Raw genomic sequence first — 25,478 nt, forward strand, 5'->3', positions numbered from 1 at the left:
CTATGAGCGTCCTTTGAATAAGGCTACCCTGTGCTATTCTTCCTTGCAGGTCTTTGAGAAGTTCCTGGAAGAAATGCGGCCAGATGGAAGCAGAGCGTAGTGTGGAAGATGTCCGGATCGTTGTTGAATTCCAGGAGAGCTTCGGTAGGTAAGCAGAGTCTGAAGGCGATGGGATCGGAAGAAGAACGCTTACTAATTGTCTTCTTGTCTCTCCTCTCTAGGATGTTGCTTGCGGATGAAGACGAGCTCCAGGGAAAACTCTGGAGCAATTGAGGAACTGGATGCTGAACCGGTAAGGAGGAATAATGGTGTTCTTCTCCCTGTAGATGCAGGTCTAGGATGCTGCGAGCAGGTCTTGGTGAACGTCACACTGCGAGTGCAGACCGACGTGAAGCACGTGCCTCAGCTTGGGCGTGGCTTAAATAGCCAGCAGGTATCCCAGGTGCCTCCAGGGCGGACTACGCCCTAGATGCTAGATTGCATGATGAAGTTCCATGCCGAACCTTGTGGGGGCAGCCATGTTGGTCCATTCCCCAATGGAAACTCCACTTGCCATATGAGCAGAAGACTGGACAGCATAAAGGGGCATGACTGGGCCCTTGGGGCCTTGCAGGAACACTGTGACGAGGGCCAGAGACCCCGAGTTACCAGGCCAGGGGCTATGGTCGCGACAGCATCGCAGATCGCCAGTTTGCACAGATGTGGATGCCATGGTTGTCCTGCCCACATAGGAGCAACTAGGATGAACGTCACTTGTTGCTTGTGGACCTTGTTCATGAGAGGAGTCGGGGGGGGGGGGGGGGGGGGTAGCGTAAGCACATAAGCACATTTTCCTGACTAGTTCATCCATAGCACGTTCCCCTTGGAGCCTGGTTAGTGGTTAGGGAAACCTGGACACAAAGTCTGGGCATGGTTTGTTTTTGCTTGTAGCAAACAAGTCTAGCGTGGGGAAACGCCACTGAGAGAAGAGGTGGCCTACGACCCTTGTGTCTAGTTGCCAGTCGTGTTCCTCTGGTAGGGGGATCTCTGCTCAGTGAGTCTGCTAGAGTCGGGTTCCCCTGGAACGTGTTGTGAGGATAGGAATATTTTCTGTTTGAGTGCCCATTTCCAAATTTTTAGGGCTAGTTTGGACATATTTGGAGAACATGTGCCCCCCTGTATGTTGATGGAAAACATTGCTGTAGTGCTGTCGGTGAGCACTTGCACAGACTGGTTTGCTAGGTGCATTTTCGAATGCCTGAAGGGCCTTAAACACTGCCAGTAGTTCCATCAAATTGATGTGGTTCTGCACCGTGGCATGAGTCCACAGACCTTGTGCTGTGTGATGAAGATGATGAGCCACCCACCTGACGAGTGACAGGTCTGTCGTAATTATCATCTGCACTTCTGGATTGTGGAAAGGTTTCCCCCTTGAACAGATTTTCCCTTGTCCACCAGAGAAGGTTTCCACCAGCAAAGGTTCTGTACCAGTGTTGGGGAAACGACCACTAGATCGTCCCGGTGACTGCTTGCTGGGACCACAGTTTCGCCAACCATTCCTTCATGGGTCGCATGTGCAGGCGTGCGGTACCAGGTAAATGCAAGATGCCATCATGCCTAGTAAACACATAACACTGCGTACGCTTATCTGGCAGCCGGCCTGATAACTAGGTATTTGCAGTAACACGTTTTTGATTCTTTCCTCCGACGGGAGGACCAACCCTTCTTTTGAGTCTATCACAGCTCCTAGGAACTGTTTGGTTGTGCTTGGCACTAGGCTTGATTTTTTCTCATTTATTGAGAAGCCCAATTGAAAAAGAAGGTTGATTGTTCTTTGAATGTTTTGCCTGCAAATATGGGGGGACTCACCTGTAATCAGCCAGTAGTCCAAGTAAGGGTACACTGGGATTGCTTCCCTGCGCAGGTACCTTTGTGAATACCCTTGGTGCGGATACTATTCCGCAGGGTAGCACTTTGAATTGGTAGTGCTGGTTTCCCAACTTGAACCGCAAGAATCTTCTGTGCACTGGGAACATTGAAATATGAAAATAGGCATCTTTCATATCCAATGTTTTTTTTGGCCCAAGGAAGTAGTTTGAATAAATACCCTTGTTTACCTGGTTCCCCGGGACGACTTCTATGGCGTCCTTTTGGAGTAGTGTTGCAGCACCCACTTGTCTGAGGTGATTACCTCCCATGCGTGGGTGAAGGTTGAAATACGCCCTCCTATTGGAGTGGCATGGGAGTACACCTGAAGCGGGTAGTCACTGTTTTGGAGGTGTGGCTCCACCTCTAGAAGTGGAGGACCTATCCCGGCCGCGAGATCTGCGTTTTCCCCTTTGATAACCGTGTGAGGCCTGGCCTTGATTGTTACCCCAGGACGAACCCCGATTTTGATTGTAGCTTCAACCCCTCTGTGATTTTTGTCCACTGAAACAATGAAAATTACTATTACCTATTTGCCCTGTGGTTTTATTGGTAAACTGTCCCAAGGACTTTATGGTGTAGTATTCCTCTTTAGCAGATTTTAGGGTGTCCTCAACGGCCTTCCTAAAGAGGATGTTGTGCTCAATAGGCATATTAAGAAGTCTCTTGATATGAGTCTCTTGCTTAAAGCCGGACAGGCGTAGCCACGCATGTTTCTTAATAATTGTTCCATCTGCAATCATTCTGCCTGCATCGTCAGCAGCGTCTAAATTACTTTTTAGAATGCAGCTAGAAACTGCGCTGCTTTCTGCCGCTACCAGAGCCAATTGAGTTTTAAGGGGTTCATGAGCTGAAGACAATAAGGTGGACACCTCATGCCATTTATGGCAGTTATAACTTGCCAGGAAAGGCAGACGAAGAGGCTACTTTCCGCCCCATAGTATATAGTTTCTTACTTTCCCTGTCTGCTGGTGCCTCCGAAGAGGCTAAGGGTGTCCCTGCTCTCTTTCTTGTTGTTGGAACTACAAGAGCTTCTGGTTTGAGCTGTCCCCTTATATAGAGATGATTTATAGGCAGTTCTTTCAAACCATCATTAACATATTTCCTTTCTCTGTAATAAGTTAGGAGTGTTTCTAACTTCCTAAGACTCAGACAGGCTTTCCTTACGTAGGATGTTTATGGGTTTTATCTTCGATTCACCCACATTAGGAAGTTCAATTTGTGAATTAGACAAATCATAACGCCATTAAATGCCTTGGTACTTTTGAAAACATTTGTCCCCTTTGAAGACATATACTGTTCCTCATCCCACAAGATGATCTCATCACCCAGAGCCTTGCCTTCTCACAGGCGATCCTCCCGCAATCCACCAAGCCCCAGGTCAGGATCAGGAAGCATCTGCCTTTCGGACTTTAGGCAGGGGTTTAGTGAGGGATCGGCAGGATTCATCACACCACCCTGCAGAAGAGGAAAAGCCTGAGGCTGGCACGGGATGGCTCAGAGTAAAGGATTTTAAACACGGAAGGGCACATCCCTGTAGACTGAATTTGAGGGGAAAGCATTCAACATGGTCCGCGAGGAGGCAGCAGAGTTGCTGGAGTTGGAGAATCCTCGATTGAAGGATGTACCACCTTTTGAGACAGTCCGAGAAACCTGCTGTAAGAGGGTCCCTGGATGGGTCATCTAATGGTGGTGGCAGGAAGAGGCTTCCTCTCCCAGATGAGACTTGATTTGGAGGGATGAGGAGAGATTGAATATTTCTGGTGGGGCGGAACATAGATGGGTTCAATTATACATTCTCTCATTAGATATGGGATGATTCCAGGGTAATCACACCCAGGGAGGGGAAGAGTGAATGAGGGGGGTGGAGGAGTGAAGATGGGGAAATTAGGGGATGAAAACAAGTAGGGGACAAGGGGGGGTGGGGGCGGCTGTGCAGGGGATTGGGGCAACTGACCGTACGAGTTGGGGATGTTGGTTACACATAGGGGTAGGGGTGTTCAGGCAATACACCGGAGAGTGGGAAGGTATCCAGGGGATCAATGAATGACCAAGGTTTTGTGACCCTTGGTCTCAATTCCCTGCGGAAGAGGCAGTATATATTAAGGAGACTGACGGAATTGAGGGCCAGAGTGGTCTTTTTGCAAGAAACACATCTGATGGAGCAGGATGAAGGAGACTGAGGAGGAGTTCCCCACAATATGTTGCCTCTGGTGGGGAAAAGAAGCAGGGAGTGACCATTTTGATGGGAAGAGGACTATGTTTTGCTGAACAGTACATTTATAGATATCCAGACGGTAGATACTTGGTAGGGACTTTGGAGGGACACCTTTATACTTTGGTGGTGTCACATGCACCAAATGATCACCAGGACCAATATCTGAATGCACTATGGAGCAAGTTGGGATGGCTCTGTAGTGATGGGAGGGGATTTTAATTGTGTGATGGACAAAACTCTTCTTCCCACCTCCCCCTTAGATGGGAGAAATATAAGTGCCCTGGCTCGCCTGTTGCGGGAATTGGGATTAATTGAAATATGGCGTTTCTTTCATCGGTAGGACAGAGTATATGCATTTTACCGCTGTTGATATGATTCTCATTTCATCTACATTGGCCCCAGGAGTTGTATCAGTGGAAGTCGGCCTTGGGTATCTCTCAGATCATGTGCCAATTATAGTATGAATCTTATCGGAAGTAACCTAGGATAAAGACAGGAAACCTTGGCGTCTGAACGACCTTGTTTTGATGGATATTGCAATCAGAACGCACATGGAAGGGGTTCTCCAGAGTTACATTAGAGATCACTAGGTCGAGGGAATGGATTGGCGTACCATATGGGACGCCAGCAAGGTGGTGATGAGGGGGGGGGGGGACCTCATTGGGAAAACAGCAAGAGAAACTACTAGAATCGAAATGGAGCAAGTGGAAAGGGAGGCTGAGGAGGTAAGCGCGTAGCCAACTGGCAGCTCATCTGGTGGATAAATCTGCCCGGGAGCTACTACAGAGCAAGCAATCACACTATACGAGGGAAAATAAAGCCAAATGATTTCTAGCTGTGAAGTTGAGTAAACAGAAGATGACAAATTATATAACTAGACTGAGGGAGGAAAGGGGAAGAGCTGTGAAGAGTAGGGCGTAGAGAAATGAGAGATTGTGGAAAGATATTAGAGAAGTGTTGAGTAGGGAACAGTTGGACTCAGAAAGACAAAAGAAACCAATAGCTATCCAACCTTCCCGGTATCAAATTAGCAGATGGGGATCTCTTGGAGAGTCCCATTATTCAGGAAGCAGTGGGTAAAGCGATAGTCCTAAATTAAAAAAAACCTATGCCGGATGGGTTTGATAAAATCTACTACAAAACGTTCAAAGGGTTTTAGTTAAACCACTCACATTTATTCGTTTAATACTGTGTTGGAAAAGGGAGCAGTTTCACTGGGTATGCCGCAATCCACAACTATTCTGGTGCTTAAACCAGGTAAGGACTAAGTGACTGTTTGAGCTATCACCCCATCTCACTCCTCAATGGAGATGTGAAGATATATGCTAAATACTGGCCAGGTGACTAATGAGGGTCTTCCCAGGAATTATTCACCCAGACCAGACAGGCTTTATCCTGGAAAGATTGACACATGCCAACATACGGAGGGCGGTCAATCGCACAGAGTGGGGGAAAAGGTCAGGACAGAGGTTCTCTGTGGTGACATTGGCTGCTAGACAAGCGTTTAACAGTATGGACTGGACTCACTTGGCATGGTAACTCGAGGCGTTTGGTCTGCGGCCTAGATTTAGGGACATGATCTTAGCAAACTTTAAGTTACCATCAATGAGGGTTAATGTCAATGGGGAATTAACATAGCTGATCTCCGTAGGGAGAGGCACCCTGCAGGGCTGTCTTCTGTCCCGCCCACCCCAACCCTAGTGTTTCTGTGGCCATGGAACCGTTGGCACGTTTGATACGCAGGGATGAAGGGATAAAGGGCATATTCAGTATGAATCAACAGCATAAAATAGCTTTGTATGTTGATGATGTCCTTCTGTTTTGGGAAAATACTGGCAGACTTTACCCCTGGTAATGGAGACACTTCACCGATTTTGGAAGGCATCGGGATACACTATTAATGATGGGAAATCTAAAGGCCTTAATGTTACGGAGGATCATGAGGAGGTGGATGGGTGGGAAAAGGATTTTTCACTCCGATGGGACAATGATAGGGTGGAATATTTGGGAGTGAACTAGACAGTAGGACCTGTAAAAGGCTAGTGTACTGGATCTCTTGAATAGGCTGATTGAGGATCTATGGAGATGGGATCTTCAGGGTCACCAGGATAGCAGTGGTAAAAAAAAGGACTACTGCCAAGACTGTTATATATGTTCCTGGACCTTCCAAAACCAATTCACATGGCAATGATTAAACTGTTGCAGAAGGAAATAATTGGAACAGGAGACGCCCCAAAATGATTCTGCGTAGGGTCCAATTGCTGGGGGGATGAGGGGGAGGAGCTGGGTATGTGGACTTCGGGTGGTACTTACTGGCTGTGCAGATCGCCCCTATGCTAGAATAGCCATATGTTCAAGGAAATAAGCGATGGAGGGAGGTGGAGCAGGGGGCTACAAGTAGCCCATTGCCTAAATTCCCCTTTTTGGATGGTATAGAGCCATGAGGAGGGGAGAGATACCTTTGGGATTGGGGCCAAGACTATGGCTCAACCGCAACCCAGAGATTTCCCCAGGAATGGGTAGGAGGCATTTGGAGCACTGGGAAAGACCGGAACCATTAGGCTGCATGATCTGTACGAAGATATTTGAAGATTGAAAGACTAAATACGATATTGGTGAGCAGGGTAGATATTGCTATTGCCCAGATTTAGGCATTGTATTACGAATGGGAGAGTGCGCCAAGAGGGAAATAGTCCCCCACAAGGTAGTGAAGGGTCATTGATGTAGAGAATAGAACAGAAAGTGTATACATTGTTGAACGAGAATTCCCTGGAGGATAAGTTGCCTTATAGGATAGGCTGGGGAAGGGAGCTGGGACTGAGTGTTACACAGTAGAACGGAGGACACATCTGGGAAAGGGCACATAGAGCATCTAGGTGCAGCAGTATTAAGGAAACAATTTGCAAAATGTGTTATATGTGGTATCTCACTCCCCAGAGGCTTAATGGAATTACTGCCGAGGCCTTGCTGCTGTGCTGGAGGGAATGCGGGGAAGTGGGAAGCCTGGGTCACACGTGGTGGATATGCCAGAAATCACAGATTTTCTGGAAGGAAATTGTACGTCATTTTAAAGAGATAACATGCATCCAGCTTCCTCTGGATCCGCTGGTTCTGGTTTTGGGAAATGTGGAAGGGTCACATCCGATGAGGGGGGCCAAGGCGACACTACTGGCACACTTGCTGAATGAGGCACGACCAATGCTGGCCTAGTTCTGGAAAACGGAAGGAGGCCCCCTAGTAGCACAGTGCTGGGTTAAGATATGGGGGTGGGAGGGGTCCTTGTAATGGAAAAGATTACTGTTTTGGCTATGGGAGGTTTCCAAACATTTGAACAAGAATGGCTTCCATTTCAAGAACAAGTATGCGACAGAGAATACTATTCTCTATTGTAAGCCTGGAATAATGCATATCTCCTCTAAATTGTGAGGGGGACATGGGAAGACAGGGAGCAACAAATAGAAGGGGTGTTATGTATGCGACGAGCTTCCTTAACTCGGATGTCAACTGGTTAGTTGTTTTGGTTTCAGTTATCACAGAAGAGTTAATGTAAGGTGTGCCAAAAGAGGCTGGTCCATGTAGTGTACCAGAGTAAAGTTGGAGAAGAGCTATTTAATAACATATGCCTTGCTGTAAATCAAAATAACGAAAGCTTGTAAAAAAAAAAAAATTATTAAAAAAAAAAGTTAAAGAAATTTAAAAAAGAATCAACTATCTAGGACACTCTTATTTGGACATTTGCCTGTGATCAGAAAAACATCAGATGGGAAAATAAAAAAAATAAAAATAAAAAAAGATACCCTTTTTCAAGAACCTAATTTCATGAATTGCCACATTGGTGGTGGCATTGAAATGTAAGTAAAGTTAGAAAAAAAAACTAAGTATGGGGAAAGTGGGATGGGGAAAGAGGAAAGGCAGGGAGTTTGTGAAAATAGGCAAATCAGAAAAATACCAAACCCAATAATCAGCTGCCTATACCGCCCACAATGTGTACAAGGAAACTACACCTGGCCAATACAACTGGATAACCACTAGAATACAAGCAACGGGAATGAACCTTCTTATGCAATTCTGAAAATTACTTACTTTAGTCATGCAAATCTTTTACAAAAGTGTGAAATAGATGGAGGGTTGATTTACAACTGAATAAATTCTACACTGACAATCAAGAGCTACACAATACAAGGTAAAAATTCAGAACCAAATTCATGCATCGTACTTTCCTTTTTCATCGACTGGTGTGTGGGTGTAGAGGTGCGAGTAGACTCATCAGTATATGGTTATGTGTGTTTTTAAAGTGCGTTTAATCCATTTACAGAAACCTCAGAATCCTAAAAGACACTGACACACCTCTGAAGTTTTTGAACTGCATGGTCATGAGAAAATGTGCATGTGTCAAATGGCTAACATTTTAGAAAATATGTTCTAGAGGGTAAATACAAATAGGCTGTACAGTCACGTTTCAAGCAATCTGAATGGAGTTTATGCTTACTTGTAATAATTGTGTTTCTTGATTTCTGCGTTAAAAACTGAAATATTCTATACATATTGTCATTTACAATGAAAATAAAACAAAAACAAAAAAAATACCTTGATATTTTTCCAGTGCCAGCACAACACTAGGGAGGTAGCCAATCGCTTGATAAATTCTGAAACAATCTTGAAGATTTGCAGTTTTTTTCTGGAATTTCTTTGCCAGACGATTTAGATCTGGAAAGCGGCGAAGAAGATCTTCTTGAAGGGATTGTCTTAGCTCTGCATCTTCAACAAATGCCTCCACCAGATTTAGCCTGTAAAAGAGAAGAGCAAAAACGTGAGAAACCAGGCTACTTATTCAATGGGTGCTTCTTGGGTCAGTAGTGACAACAGTTCAGTGTATCTGGACACCTTAAGGTTTTTACCTCCTTTTACGAACAAAACGTACAGCAGAACTAAGCCCATGAGAGTTCTGGTTATTTCATTAGCTAAGGCTCATTCTCCTTTGAGTTAAATGGAATACCACGTTTGCTACCCCCAAGTAACTAATTACTTGCTAAAGACGCTTAGTGAAGATTGAGGGTAAACAAGTTTATTCAAGTTAATGAGGGATCATACTTTACGAAACTGCTACATTTCAACATTCAACAAAATAATTAAGATAAAGCAATATCCAGAGGAAAGAAACTCGCTGCAGGTCTTAAAGCTTCCTTAACAGCTTTTCTGCTGTGGTTAAAGTGAATTCTAGCAGGAACAAGCTTGGAACTATGTAAGGAGGTTAACAGCCTATTGTGTGGTCATGGACCCCAGGCAGAGCACCCATGCCCGCTGCCTGACCCTGAACAACCTACAGCAATAGGAATACCAAATGCCGGACTCAAACAGCTTACACAAGGCAATGAAGTCAAGATCTAGGTTTTCCTCGAATATGCAAACTCTTCGCTCTATGCATATAATGCATTCGTTTTGGTTCATACATGAGTGGCACTGATTGAGCCAAATCCCTTACAAAATAACTGTCCAATGGCATTTCCCCATTAGGAGTGCTAAAATATTACATTTACTCGGCATGACTATGGTACCCATAGTCAACTTCGCTAGATACTATTTGGACCTCTACCCAAGCGGGATAGGACTAGAACTGGGCACTGTACCTTGTTCCACCACTCTCCCTCAGTCTTTCTCAACACATCCTTTTCTATGTGCCCTGGGCAAACAGAATGTTTAGCCAACTTTTATCGGGGAAAGGTGGCAGGCATATGGAGGAAAGGGCACTATGGACTTGGAGTAGTTACTACAGCGAGTAATTTGCATCTTATTCCCGTGCCCCCTCCTACCATGCCAAAAACAGGAGGGTGGTTGTATAGCCTATTGCAACCAGTAGGACGCAAAGAATTGCTTGACAGCCCTACAATAGATACCCATGCTGTAATATTTGCTAAAAGCTGAGGTTTATGGCCAGGTCTCTATTTTACACATTAAAGTTACAAGCACATGTCTCTGTAATGTCAAAGAGGTTGCTTTCGTTCTGCCAGCATGTGCATGAAGATATTTCAGGTAAGGAAGCTTCTGAATCTTGTAAGATTTGCAAATACTATTCATTATGCAATGGGTGATTGATTTATAAGCCTGCGTTGTTGCAAGCCTTCTGAACAATCTAAATGTTTGATTCCGTTGAGCTAAAAGTTAAAGGTCTAACAAATATCCAGTGAGCAAAGTGCCGTCAGGCTGAGGCCGAGTATCATTTGGAAAAAAACAGCTGCGCATATTATGTAGCACCTCAACAGTTCATACACAAGCCTAGTAAAGTTCATCACCTCCGTTACCAGTGACCGAATAGGTAGGTACAAAACAGCTTCTATGGGAATCAAGCAAGAAATGGTAATGTGGCCAAAATGTGGGCTGTCAGGACAGCGTCGACAAAGTGTTTCAAGGGATGAACAGGACTATTCGTTTTACCCAGGGTGCCCTACCTAAAGGATCTGAAGAGTGTTGGTTCCAACAATATAGCACCAAGCTTTCGTCTTCAATTCCTAGTCAGATCTCGCACTCTCCAGTCTGGTCTCACAATGTATAAGGTATAGCACACAGTAAGATTCTATCATCACACTGGTTTCAAGGTATATAGATTCCTGCTTGGTGTCTCCCTGATCTCCACTACACTCTCCAGATAACCTTCTGAGATCGTATTCCTGTGCTGCTCTGCATCACTGCATTGAAACATGGAGCACGTGTATGCTCCATACTTCAATTAATTTTCCATTACTGCATATGCCTAGTTGAATTAGGCGTTTACCATTTGGTTGACCAAGCCTTCAAAAACGGCAGGCGGTTGATTTAAAGTCAGACACCAGAGTCCTGAATTTCCCTGCAAAAAGTGTCTCCTGAAGCTCCAAGCAGCTTCGCCCCTCTGACCAGCACGCTGTCCCTGCTCCCAGCTGCTATATTTATTGGTGCTAGCTCAGGGGTGGGTTTATGGAGGGGGTGGAAGGCGAGTAATTCTTGACAATTTTCTCCCAGATGGTTTCTCCAGGTGCTAGTCCCTTCAAACTTGCATGTCCCAAAGGTCTTCTCTTCAAGTGTTGGTTTCTTGTGTTCTCTGGAACCCCACAGGGCTGCGAGTCCCATTCCCCAAGTGGGCACATACCAGAGTTTTCTCAAGTATGGTCATTATTCATGCATGTGTGTACCCAAAGATTCCATGTGCATCGGTCTGGTGGTGGAGCTGCACCATCTAAGGAGGAGGCGATGTCGACGGATCCTTCTTGAGTGAGCTCATTTTGAGGCATGAGTCACGGATTGTCGAGATCCCGCTAAGAAAAGGGTGAACGATGTGGTTGAGGTGGCAGCTTCGGTCCTTGCAGTGCTCGTTGATGATCGGTCGTGGACCTCCTGCGAAGATGAGGCATGCAGTGCACCTCGACGACGATAATTTGTTGTCGCAAAAAGTCACTGAAGAACGTAGGCCCAGCAAGGGCGTCAGGTCGTCGGCGATCAGGACTCGACCACAGCTGGCTTTCGGATCTTTGTCTAGGTCTTTGTGGACTTTGGGTGGCAGGAAACCCACCAGCGGATTCTCCTTGGTTGCTAGGTTAAAAAACCAGGCCTTGCACTATGTGATCCTCTGAACTATCATCCGAATTCAAATTCTCCCTTTATTTTACATTTTTTGGATAGAGTGGCGTATATGCAAGTGCTTGCTCATTTGATATCTTTCTTATAACATACTGAACCAGAGGCAATCAGGATTCAGAGAATGGCACGGGACAGAGACAGCATTGCTGGACTTTAAGTCCAAACTTCTCCGGCAAAAGGATTGGAGAGACACTAGTATGTTGATGCTTCTGGACCTATCTGCCACTGTCATGATCCATCGTCCCTGGAAGTAATGGACTCAATGGATGAAGCATTGAGTCGATGAGGAGAAGTGCATGCAGCGGTCTAGTGTTTTTTCTTCGACCTGATGTATTGAAATACCTGCCGTCAGGTAACGCTCGTCGTGTTGCAACCCAGCACTCTACGGGTTTACACGCTAGCCGAGTGTTTCTGCCATCTGCAGTTACCCGTTACTCCTTTTCCTCTCTGTGTTTTTCTTCCCATATTGCCTTCCCTTTGCTCGTTTCGCTCCGTCTGGTACACGGAGCTTCCTGCCATCTCTCCTTCGTTTTGTTTCCCAGTTCCTTCCTTTCTGCTCCTCCACTTTTGAAACAAAGGTTCATTCTCTTACCTTCCTCCTTCCTGGTCCCTTACCTCGGTTCTCCAGTTTCTGCTTGGATACTTCGGCGTATGCAGTGGGCATTACCTTGATTCAGCGCTTCTGCATTCTCTCCGATCCAGCCCAAACTGCTGCATTTTGGGAATTGTAGTCACACGCAGCCTACACCACGCAATATTTTGACTCCACGGATCTCCTCATCCAAATCAGGGTTTTTTCAGCAAGGCTTTTTCCCTGATCGTTGGGTTGACCCACTGGGAGTCCCCGCTGCCGGGCAAACAGCTTTTAGGCAAGGTGGCCTACAGAAGGGCTAATCCCAAAGTCTACAGAACGAAGCTCGACTCAGCCTGGAGAGAGCGAAGGGAAATAACGACCGAAGGCTCTTCCGAGGATCTGTCTACAGGTGAGGAGGAGGTGGGGGTTAAGAATACAGTATCAGCTAAATTACCAGCAAAGCCTGAGAGCCGCCTTCGACCTGGTGGACCATACAGCTTTGGTCACCAGGTTGGAGGAGGTAGCAGGTTTTTCCACATCGGCAGCCCAATGGGTCAAATCATTCCTGGGGGGACGTCACTGGAGGGTGAGCAGTTCCCTGGCTGATGCGGACACTAAGGAGCTGACAAAAGGAGTACCTCAAGGAGCTTGTTTATCCCCCATATTTTATAATATTTTTACTGTGCCGATTTCTGGATAATAATGACATTGAATTTACCAACTATGCCGATGACACTCAATGTGTCATCCCTCTCAATGGTGTCTTTGCGGAAGATGATGCCATATTAATAGGATTTACTGCCTAATCCAAAATTGGATGTGTTCCAATGGCCTCTCACTCAACACAAGTAAGACAGAGATGATGCTTATGGGAACCGAAGCTGATACACGTAAACTGGAAGAACGGTACGCCCAACTACAGATTGATGAGTGTACTATTGAGATCAAAAAGAAGGTCAAAACGCTGGGGGTCTATCTGGACTGCAACCTGATCATGAAAGCTCAAGTTAGCAGTTTGGTTGCCTCAACAGCATATTATATTAAACTTCCGTCACAAGCTTTCATGAGCACTACTCCCGAGGAGCCAGGACTGGCCCAGTGCCCACAGAAGCAGACCCTTCTTCCACATCTCCGACCCCCACAGGGGCCCTTTGGACCGTGTCCTGGCGCCTTTGGTGCCAGGCTCACAAAGGACTTCAGTCCCGGCGCCATAGGCGCTGGGCTCATATTGATAAACTGTGTAATAATGCTTGGGTGGACTTACCTGAGACAGACCATGCTGCATACTTACCCAGAACAATCCAGTCTTGCTGAAGTCCACAGCCATCAGGGCTGGGAGGAACTATTTCCTCTATTCAGGAACTCTTTCCTTACCTGGGTGGGGCCGGTGGAAGAACACACACCTGAAGCACTTCTCTGCTATTTAAACCAAGCCCGATGGAATACACGTGGTTCACGTTATTCTGCATCAGCAGCAGGACGCTCACCGAGTCGGTTCCTGCAGCCCGCTCCTGACACGCCCGCCAGCACCCAGAACACCTGCACACAGACAAGAAAAGAGAAGGCGAGCATTAGAAATTACTTACCGGAATCCGGCCTCAGCAATCCTACCTCCGACGATCCTGCAAAGGAAAGGTACAAGATTAGCAGTGCTCTCAAACGCTCGCAGCCGCGCCGCCTTGCCTTATCCATCTGTGGCCTCGCCGAACTCCACCGCGGCCACGATGCCGGCAGCATCTCGGCACCTGAAAAACAAAAAGACAGTCATTAGAGGTGCCCGCTCTAAAGCAGCCACATTTCTTCCACTTACTTACGTGCCTCATCACGCGCAACAGCGGCTGTGTCGCCGGCAGCATCTCGGCACCTGTAAGCAGAAAAAGACAATCATTAGAAGTAAGCAGTCGCTTTTCTTTCACTTACCTTCCTCCACCGCGGCTACGACGCCAGCTACATCCCAGCACCTGCATAAGAGGAATACTAAGCACGGAGAACAAATACTCACCAAGAGACTTACCAGCTTTAGGTTTCTGGGCCCCGGCTCCTGTGGAGAAAAGACACTCATACGTACGGCTACCGTAGGAGAAACGAAGGACACAGTGTCCGCAACTATTTCCCATCCAGTGACGTAACTGGATTCTACGCACCCCTGCACCTGAAGCAGGATGGAGAGCTCATCTTTACAATACCTAAGGTGAGAGCTCGCAGAAACCAAGTTGGGGGTCAAGAAGAGTGAGAAACGGGAGATTGGTGGGAACACATATCCACCCCAGCTGGTAATCAATCCCTTTTCTTCCACCTGCAGAAAACTTACTCTACAAGCCAGGCAATCCAAATTCGGAGGCCCCGTCCAGAGCATCTTCCGGGCCCTGCGCCTCACGATAGAAGAAACGGTAGCAGTCCAGTTTGGGTCAGTGTCTCTGTGGGAATCAGGTGAGCGTTACACAAGCTCTGCCTTTCACTCCAGGGTAAGTCGGGAAACTCTAGCGCATGCTCTTATGGGATCACAAATCGACTACTGCAGCAGCCTATTGACGAGTCTACCCAACTGCAAGATTAATAGACTGCAGGTGATGCAGAATAATGCAGTGAGTGTATCTACAGACAGAAGAAAAAGGGACTACATTTCAGATGCAAGAAGGGACCTGCATTGGCTTCCAATTAAGGAAAGAATATGCTTCCGGCTGATGGTGATCACGCATAATTGTTTGAAAAATGTTGGGCCAACATACCTCACTGACGAACTGATACTAAAAACTAATAAATATAACTGCTCTCAACTAAATATCCCTGCTTGCAGGCTGACGCAGGTGAAAAATGGAGCTTTCTATGCGGCAGCGCCAGCCTTATGGAATGGATTACCCATTAAGAGAAGAGACTAGTTTTCAGAAAGAGACTGAAGACCCTCCTGTTTAACTAATTATCTTACTTCCTAATACTGACTGCATCTGTATTATATCTCCTGCACAACGTAATGGTGTTTGTTAGTCCATGTAGTTGTGCGTTTAGCGCCCTTAAGCCTCTGGGTCAGTGGCCGCGCTATAAGTCATTAAAGTAAACCAAAAGCCACAAACAAATGAGATGATTTGACGAGTTGCTTGGCAGGGGCAGCATAATACTTCAAATCCTGAATGACGTCTAGCAAATGCAGTGAGCGTTCTGCAGGAGTAGGCAGTGAGGCAAAGAAAGACAGGTAGGATCAACTGTTCATTAAAATGGAAAGACTAAGGCACCTTAGGGACGTAGAATTCATCCATAATACAACCTTGGACTTGTAGAACACAAGGTAGGGTGGTTTCCATGATAAAGCCTAGATCTCCAAAACTCTTCTAGCAGAAGGGGTGACCAAAAAAGCAGTCTTCCAGGAGAGGAACTTCAGGTCCCCCTTGTGCAGGTGCTCGAAGGGAGGACATTAGTTTGGAACTCGCACACCGGAGCGGCTGTGCGCACAGGTAGGAAAGCACAGAAAAGAGTTTAGAAATTCTTTAACAAAGTGATGGGACCAGAGAGATGTTGGCCAATGTGCGGGTAAACCAGGATATCGCCTCAGAATGACTTTAATGGAGGAATGCAAAAGACCATTGTGGGGCCAAGGACAGTAGGTAGGGCAAAAAATCCTGAGGTAGAAAGTGAAAAAGATCAACTTAATCGGCAGTAAACCAAACCATCAAACTCTTCCACTTGTGGTTATAGCAAAAGATCGCAGAGGGTGCGCAAGCCTTCGCCATAACACTTGAGCACTCCAGTGGCATAGGGACGTACCAAAATTCTAGGAAAGCACGAGCCAAGCTATTCGGTTGAGGGAGGCAGGGTCGTCATGCAAAACCATCCCTTTGTCCCTGTGAGAAAGATGAGGACGGGAAGGAGACGGATCGGAGGTGTAAATGAGAGGCTGAGGAGTTCAGAGTTTCAGAAATGTCTCAACCAGGCTGCAGCCTCCAGGATCAGACTGTACCACTGCAGTCTGAAAGTGTGCAGGACCCTGATGATCATTGGAAACAGGTGAAATGCATAGATAAACTAGTTTGTCCATGGAAATGCAAAGGCGTCACCCAGAATTCCAGCTTGGGGGAACCTGTGTTGATTGCTCTGCAATACGCGTTCTCCCTGGTGACGAAAAGGTCAATCTCTGGAACAGCAGTGAACGAAAAAGATCCAGGGGCAACAACTTAAGAAACCAACAATTTATTCAAAGTAGTCATGTATGAAAATAATCATGTGTAATCATTTACCTGAGCACAGGAGACAGACAATATACATGAATACATACCTTGAATTAATAAAAATCACTCAACAAATTCACAAACCTACCACAATCACTCTACACCATGCATATATTCACATCTCAAAAAGCAAGCTACATAATAAAAATTGTAATCCAGGAACAAACTGAATTGAAACACCAATATTTTGAAGGGTATTTGTGGAGATGGACACTTATTGACTCTTCACATAGCGATCTTCTATCCACTGTTCCACGATTGACTGACCCAACCGGTTTCAACATATAAGATCACAACATGATCAGGGGACAAAAATGCTACAAAACAAAAAACAAACAATTTCCAAAGATAACTTAAGTCTAACTGTCTACTCGTGCATTTTTGCTTTATTCAGTACAACAGTACCAGATCAATGAGGTGCTAGCCAATTCAAATGAGGGGAGGGAGATCCACTCAATTAAAAGCCTCCAACCCATTGATTGCCACAAAACGGCGGCCCCTCCACTGTGTGTCCACAGTACAGCCATAAACACAAAACAAAATACGGATCTCAGACCACCACATGTGCCACCAACCTCCACCTGTAGTGAATTGCTGTACCCAAAACATCAGCCTAATAACAATTTCGCCAGCCAACAAACTGAAGAAAGCGCTGATGTATGGCGCAGCCTGAACCCTGTTCTACACCCGTTCCTCAATGGAAATGGGGGTTCGCTTATAAATCATGACAAGCATATATTATATATGTTTCACTGCTCCAATGCCCTGGTGACTGATGAAATCTATAACAGAATAGTAAGCGGAACAAGCCTTGAATTATGAAACTACTACCTTCCCGCAAATGGCTTGGTTAACCTGCACAGGTTTTCGAAATGGGACCAGAGTGGAATGAATGACTTTTCTTGTTGTCAGGCAAGTTAATCTGTAAGAAAATAACAGATTGAAAGTACAGCATTAAAACGGTCAGCGGCCTGAACCCATGGACTAGACCACCGTTGGCCAATGACCCCCAAAAAGCGCATACATACACTGCAGCCATTGGAAAGACTGTTAAAGGTGACCATAGCACAATCATGGGGTCACGTGTCCCAATTTACCGGGAATGCAATATGGTACAGTAGCCAATGCCAGACTCAGACAGTGGCCATACAACGCCATTGCTTCCTGGGAAGCAATCACATGGTCTGGAGGCAGACCTACAGCCACTTATAGCTTATTATTAACACCCTGATGTAGCCATGGCAGCAGCCATATTGGAGGGTCCGAGTTACCATTCAAAGGCCCAAAGAAAGGACAAAGTGGGTCGATGACTGCACTAAATTGCAAATAACGGCAGGCAAAGCAACTCTGTAGTATATAGCAATTAATGTGACCTTCAGAATTAACAGAGAGCAGCATGGATGGATGCGTCACAATATTAGGACTGAAGTAGGTCGATGTCTCCTGTTCTCTAATGAATGTTGATTACACATTATGTTCATACAGGACTACTTTGAATACATCATTGGTTTCTTAAATTGTTGCCCTTGGATCTTTTTCTTTTCGTTCTCGGTTTTGTTCCCTGACCCTGGGAGGTTGGGACACCTGCTTTTCTGTTTTTCGATCTCTGGAACAACCCATATCTGAAAACCGAGGTGAAGCTTGTCATGTAGGAGCTTCCTCTTGTGACAGGAGTGCAGCTCCCTGCTAAGGGAGTCTGTACTGGAGTTCTGCATCCATGGCAGATGAAATGGGCACAGAAACATATTGTGTGTCAGAGCCCACTGCCAGAGGGCCTGCTCTTCCGTTGAGAGGAGTAATGATCGGTTGCTGCCTTCTTTTCGTATGTAAAACATGGTGGTGGTTTTATCTGAACACCCAAACAACCTTCCCCTGGAGATGGAAGCAAAAGGACTTCAGAGCTCAGAACACAGCTCAGTTCCTCAACATTCAACCATTTGTCATAGGGAAACCAGAGCCCCCTGGGCATGATGGCTGTCGGTGTGCGCTCCCAATCATCCAAAGAGGTGTCTGTGGGGACCGTGACGTGTGTGTAGGAGGGTGGACGGTGCATGCTGGACGGGGTTGGCAGGCACCAACCACCAGCGTAGGGCGAGGTGAAAGGGGTGTGGCAAGTGGCAACTTGCTGTCCCCTTTGCCCAAGATCTGATACCAACAGGCATCCAAGAACTGTTGGAGGGGCCAAAGCCAGCAGTGCTGGGTATGCACGAAAACATCCAGAGGAGAGATTTCAACGACTAAATGGATGTCGTCTGCTTCTGTGAGAGCAAGTTTGTCTTTTCTAGGATGACCGTAAACCTTTCTTCACACTGACAGCTCATGCAGAAAACCGCATCCAGTTGTGCCCCCCCCCCCCCCCAAGGAATAGCATCTGCTGTGGAGTGAAGCAGGATTTGCTCAATTTGTGGAGAATCCTTGAGAGGACAAACATTGCATCATCATGGTGCAACGTATGGCCCGAGGAAGCGAATGAGAACTGAAAAATCAATCGATGTATGGGTATACGTGGATCCCCATCCCCCCACCAATGACATAGGCCAGGCATTTGGTGGCCAGACTGGATGCCGAAGCCAAACGCCTTGAGCAGATAGTGCTGGCCTGCAACTGTGAACCAGAACTCTGAGCGGCGCAGATGGATTGGAACATGGAAGCATGCCTCCTCCAAGTCCGGGGACGACAGGAAATCTTGCTGTTGAAGTTAAGTGAGGATGTGTTAAAGTGTTACCATCCTGAATGTCTGAACGGATGAACTTGCTCGATAGACTAAGGTCTAGAATTGGCCTCCAAACCACCTGACTTGTTTCGTACCAGGAAGTACTTGGAATAGACGCTGTGTCCCCACTGAGCGCGATGAATTCCATCTATGGCTCATTTGGAGGGGGGAGTGTAAGGACTTTGTGCTGAAGCGCAGAAAGAGGAGTTCCACCTTCTTGGATGGAGGAACGTTGGATGGTTGGCTTTGATATTCCAGGGTGTGCCTGTGCTGGATTAAGGACAGTACACACTTGTCCATGTTGATGAAGAACCACTCAGTGAAGAAGTGGGAAAGACCCCCTCCCACAAAGGGAGTGCAAAGGGGAGTTGGGAGGGGTGGGCTCACTATCTGGTGAGACCTGCTTCCCAGCTTGACCCTTTTGTCTGCTAGTACCAGCGTCGCCACTAGATGCCCCTGTAAGGCGGAGACTTCTTCCAGTAGGTGTCTCCAGATGGATATGTGTTGTATTGATGAGACTGACCGATAAGACCATCTTTAGTCTGTTGGATCTTGAAAACAAGAGGCTTTCCTGAACTAATGAACTGCCGGCATCATTAGAGGGTACCACAAAGACAGGGCAGTGTCAATGTCTGCCTCGATGGACTGGAGAGTGAACGTTTGCCGAAGAAATCCAAGCTGTCAATAGGCAAATTGATGATTTTAGCTTGCTTATCCAGCCAGAGGTTGGTAGCCTTCAACCACCCCAATCAGTGCAGCACCACATCGTTACCCATTGGCCGGACACCAGTGTCAGCGATGTCCACTGCAACTGAGATGCCATTGGCAGAGCTGCCACACCCTCACAAAGAAGCTTAAAAGCCTTCTGATCATCTAGCGAGAAATTCAAACTGGGGCCCAGCTTACACCACAATTCTGTCATAGGGGACAGAATGGCCAAGGAGTTGTCGGCTTTAATCGTTGTGGCCGCAGTGAAAATCATGTGCTTGCCAAAAGCGTCCAGCTTCCTCCAGAACAGCATACAGGTAAGTAGAGGTGTTGTCTGAGCATTTGAGCAGCAGAGGAGACCACAGAATCTGGGCTGGGCTTGCAGACAATAGTGGGCGCCATATGGGGCCTTGCATTTCTTCTCAATCTCGTCAGGTGGGGAATCTCTGATCAGTGGATCATCAGGTTCACCAGTTGCTGGTAAGAGGTCATGTATTATGAGTGGAGGCTCCACCTAGAGAAGCGTTGTCCTCAGAATCAGAGAGATCAACAAGAGGAAGCAAGTTAATGGAGAGATGTGGTTGCAAGATCTAGGAGGATCAAGGAGCTCTAATGGAGGTGTCAGGCCTATGGTACACAGTACTGCAATTCAGACACCAGAGTCTGCAGAGTATACAAGATGTAATAGACAATATGACCAGTGATAGAGAATGTGTCTCCAGTTGACTGGGGCCAGGTGCAGGCTGAGGATTATCCAGAGAATGCAGACTACATGCCGGCTGCATGATGGCTTGTTGCACTGGCAATCGTTGCGCAGGTGGTAGTGACGAAAGGACTTTCTCCTCCTGCTCATCCGAAAACAACTCACCCGCGGGCCCTCAAAATCAGTGTCTATTGACATGTTCCAGGATGAACTCAGGTGGCACCTGAGAACAGAAAGTTGGAACATAAGGAGCCAGTGTAAACAGAAGAAATGGATGGGGCCCATGGTCAGGCGTCAGCAGATGAAATAGAAGTGTGTGGCTGACGAACTGGTGACCATCAACTGGGGTATTTTTGTTGTTGGCGAGGTGGAAGTCTTGAAAGTACTAACTCTGGTTCCTTAAGTGATCCTACTTGCGCAGACACTTACTCCCACTATACTAATGGTACTCAAACACCATAATGCATCCGTCCTAAATATTGCAGAATAGGGTTAATCTGGTCCCAACCTATACGAGCACTTGTTAAAATATACCTTAACACAAACTCTTAATGTGCCACACTTAATTAACACACCTTAATACCAGATCTCTGTTAATGTTACAATGTTAAATCAATTGTATATGACATCTTGTAAACCAATAATTTCCATATCTCTTAAACCTTCTATTTTGAAAGTTCTTCAAAAGAAACTGCAAATTTGATACATTCACAGAATACACAACATTTTAAAAAAAGCCAAATTGTGCACATTTTTATATATTCCAGGCCAGGCGGATAGCTCGGGGACAAGCCGGTTTTCTTGGAAGAAAGACAACGCATGGCAACACAGGTTTGAATCCCGGTCTCGTGCTTAGAAACTGGTCTCCGGTATTAAGCGCATTAAAAAAGAAAAATTATAATACGCAACAATCAAGCCAACAAGTGTTTTGCTTACAGGTCACAATAAATCTTCTGTGGTCTCTAGCGAGCTTTTTCCAGGCTACATCAATCCTTTTGACTAATACATTCATTAATCATAATCTGTATTCAATTGTTCCATAAACCTAAGTTTCACTCCTTGGTTTCCCCATCACAAATATCATGTTCTTTTCTTCTCCATTTCTTCTCACAGTATCACCCGTGCCATGATAAGCACATGGAATCAGCATTCTGAGAGGTGGAAGCCTTGGTCGTTGACAAAGTATTGGTGGACGATGTCGATTGAAATCGCTAACTTGGGTTAACTGAGTGGACGAAGACAGATTGGATAGATGCAGACTTGCTGCGCTTTGTCGACGGAGTAGTCTTCGTGGACTAGTCACAGATGCTGAGGGTGTCACCGCTGGAGCCATCAATGAAGCTGTCAATGTTGCCTTGATGGGCTCCGGCATTTTTACGTGGTGGCTTAGGCAAGTCAACTGCCGCAACTTTCGACGATTTAGCAAGAGTGGCGTGTTCTCTCCTCGCCCTCTTCTGAGGGAAATCCTCCTCTTGAGACCTCTACCTCTTAGGGGAGAGAGCATGCTTGTGGAGCCTGCTATGGCAGAGCAAAGCGGGACTACAAACAGAAGCAGAGTCTAAGGCTACAGTACCCTCTTCAAACCAAGTCTCCAACCTTGCATGACGCTTAAAAAGGCTGCTACAGCGATTTTCTTTGAAGTCACACCATGCTTAGATTGGCTAAAAAGGTTGCTCGAGAAGGAATGGCCGATGGAACAAAAGTTAAAGTTGTGTTCTGGGTGCAGGCAGTAAATGCACTCTAAATGCTGGTCCTCCATTTAGATATTCTTCAAATCAAAGTGGGAGCATGCCTTGAAGAGGCCTTTCTAAGCCTCTGATTCCGGATCAGCCATGGTGGGATGAAGAGAAAACCTCCAACAGGCGTCAACCTTGAATTGGCAAAGGTTCGCCCAACAGTGGTGCAGCAGGGAAGTAAAAAAGAAAAAAATACTCCCAACCACAACAGGAACGAACTCGACATAGGCTTTCCAAAATGGCCCAATTTCAATGAACACACAAAAAAGTGTTTAGATCAGCAGACGAAGAAGGACTCCCAACACGAAAGCGTGCAGTAATAAAATCTGTAGATGGTCTCCAGAGGTGGGGCTAAGGGAGTGTCTGCCTATTTGGTGTGGGACATTATGACACAAAACAAAATAAAGAGAACACTAAAGCGAGTGTCATAAGGTACGGCCAGCTCAGCTGTTTCACGATTGCTTTTTAATTTAATTATTTTCCTTTCAGCACGCTTTCCGTGCACGGCAGTTGACCGGACGCCACTGTTTATTTTAGTTGCTCTGTTTTTATTACTTTACATTGTTCCTTGTACATGCGCTTCACAGCTGGAAGGTGTCTGGCTTACCATTTCAGACACGCTTTGCGGTCTGTTCTTGATTTCAACCAGAGTGGGAGGGGTCTGGCATCTTTCTGCTCTTTAGCAGATTGTTGTGCCTCCTCCTGGATAACCATCTAGTATGGCTGGCCCAGGTGTTTCATGATTTGCTATTGAATTATTTTCCTTTTATTTTCTGTGCACAGCAGTTGACTGGACAACACCACTTTGTTTATTTTAGTTTCTCTGTTTATTAATTTACATTTGTTCCCTGTACACGCCACTTCCCGGCTGGAAGGTGCCTGGCTTCTTGTTTCAGACACGTTTAGCGGTCGGTTCTTGATTTCAACTCCTCTGAGTGGGAAGGGTCTGGCTGGTGCAATAGAATGTCCATTCAAAATGGGGGCTTGTTTCGGAGGCGCTGCGGGCAAGGGCTTTGTGCATCAAAGTCGTACCCAAGTCAAGCCCATCTGTACTTATTCATGAGCAGACCAGGCCTTGGGCCCCTTCCCCCTCGACTGATGCCTCTTCCATAAATATGTCCAGCAACATAAAACATTTAGATTTGCTGAATTTAGCTCCCAACAATACTATTTTTCCTCCAGGGTTTAGCATGGCTTCGCCGAGTACAGCACATACGTATGGAGCTGGGTACCCTTTCTTGGCTTGCTTTCTACTCAATGCAGGTTCCTTGCTAGCCCATGCCCAGAATTGTTAGAATCTCATAGATCATAAACCGGATTCGCTTTGTATTTCCGAAACTTGGCTCTGTGAATATTGAGTCCCTTCCATCATTCAAGCTCTACCTCCGGGCTGTGATGTTTTACGCCGTCAGTACACATTCACCCATCTGGAAGAAGGCGAGCTGGGTGGGGTATTGCAGTGATTTTTAAGGCTTCTTTTAAAATTACTCCTATATTAACAGACAATATTAAAATGGAATCCTTACTGGTTCACATTCAAACATCTGCTACCACTACCATGCATGCTTTATTGGTCTATCACCCTGGTGGGCTTGACTGGTCGTTCTGTTTTGATTTCCCAGTTTGTTTCTGAACTCCAAGTCAGTCGCTGTCCATGTTGTCTGGTTCGTTGTTGTTTGTTGGGGTGCAGCCACTGCCATCGTGATCTCTTCTCAGCAGTGGTATAGAAATCCTGGACTAAATGTACGCTGTTTCATCAGGATCCTTTCTTTGGGTATTCGACATCTACCCCCCCCTTACATCCGAAGAAGCTCCCATAATAAAACCCAACCACCCCTACACCTCTGGTAAACCAACTATGAGCACAGACCCCATTAGATTTAAAAACCACATCTCCCAGAATCCCTGCATTCCCATTTTCTACCCGTATACTTCCAACCCTTCTTTTCATCCTTCTGATTATTCTTTTCCCAGCACCCAGTCTACTAGGACAAAATACTACCATTCCCACAATCCCCTGGTTTATTTCACGATAGTAATCCCAGTCATTCCCATCTGTCTCACAAATCCTATTAATCTCACCCTTCTAAACCCCCTGGTACAAAAGGTAGAATTCCATAGAACACCTTTTCCCCATTTTACCACGCAGAACATTTCGAAACACTACCTCTCCCCTTTTCCGACACCAACACATTCTCCCGATGTGGAGAACAACGGAGTAACCCTAAACCTGTGCACCCAACATGTTCCAACCCAAGGGTTAGGCAAAGTCAGGCTATTGACCTGAATCACACACACCAGACGGCCCTTTCCTTTCCCACAGGGATAAAAGGTGGGGCACAAGAGCACAGGACGAGCAAGGCAGACCGCACGACTTGTGAGCCAACCCAGCACGGCAGTTCAAGAGGAGGAGAAAGATGGCGTATACCGAGGGGGTGACAAAGAGAGAAGCGACCTTACACTTTCCAACCAAGGCCTGTGTAAGACCGTGAACAATAGACAGCGTGTTTTGTAGCAGATGTCAACGGTACACAAGACCCTCCTCCGCTGATAACAAAGCTGGGGGGAGACGCTGGTCTCTGTGGTATCGACCTTGACTCCAGATACTCCGATCAGCCAAGCGGTTCATCACAGCCGGTGAGTTGAGGGGAGAACCGATGAAAAACGAACTGTGTTGAGTGAAAGCAGCAAAGTAGCAAGTGGAAAGAAGTTCAAAGAACTGTTAAGAATGAAGGAGAGACCAGCTGCAGAGGGATTCAGCACCACATGGGTGCTCACTTGTGAAACTCTGGTCTATCTCGTGTTTAGTGAAACTGCAAACACCAGAAGGCCTTTGAAAGGCTATAAAGAAACAGTCAAAGTGGTCATACAGGGGTCTTGCAAAATCCTCTGTACATTCCAAAGACTTTGACCAACAGGTGATTACGAAACGCATGATTGATGAAGTTGGCAAGAATGAACCCGAACAATGGATGCGGATAAAGGGGGTGAAGTCTGAAGCCCCGATTAACAGTGTGTTGACAGGCGTGAACCCGGCAGAGGGATGTCCACAGAATAAACGGTTTGTAGAAGTTGGCGAGAGTGAACCCGGCA

General features: G+C 46.3%; 1 protein-coding gene across 2 annotated transcripts in view; it reads right to left on the reverse strand.

Moving 5' to 3' along the window:
* MSH2 (mutS homolog 2) overlaps positions 1–25,478 on the reverse strand; it is a 1,146,446-nt gene that overhangs the window by 721,299 nt on the left and 399,669 nt on the right. For both annotated transcript variants that reach the window (XM_069608417.1, XM_069608418.1), the window contains one exon: positions 8,711–8,910. In XM_069608417.1, coding sequence (XP_069464518.1) covers positions 8,711–8,910 — 200 coding nt within the window. The remainder of the gene's footprint in view (positions 1–8,710; positions 8,911–25,478) is intronic.

The sequence above is a fragment of the Ambystoma mexicanum genome, chromosome 4q, assembly GCF_040938575.1.
Source record: "Ambystoma mexicanum isolate Mex_15411 chromosome 4q, UKY_AmexF1_1, whole genome shotgun sequence".
In the NCBI taxonomy this organism is placed as follows: domain Eukaryota; kingdom Metazoa; phylum Chordata; class Amphibia; order Caudata; family Ambystomatidae; genus Ambystoma; species Ambystoma mexicanum.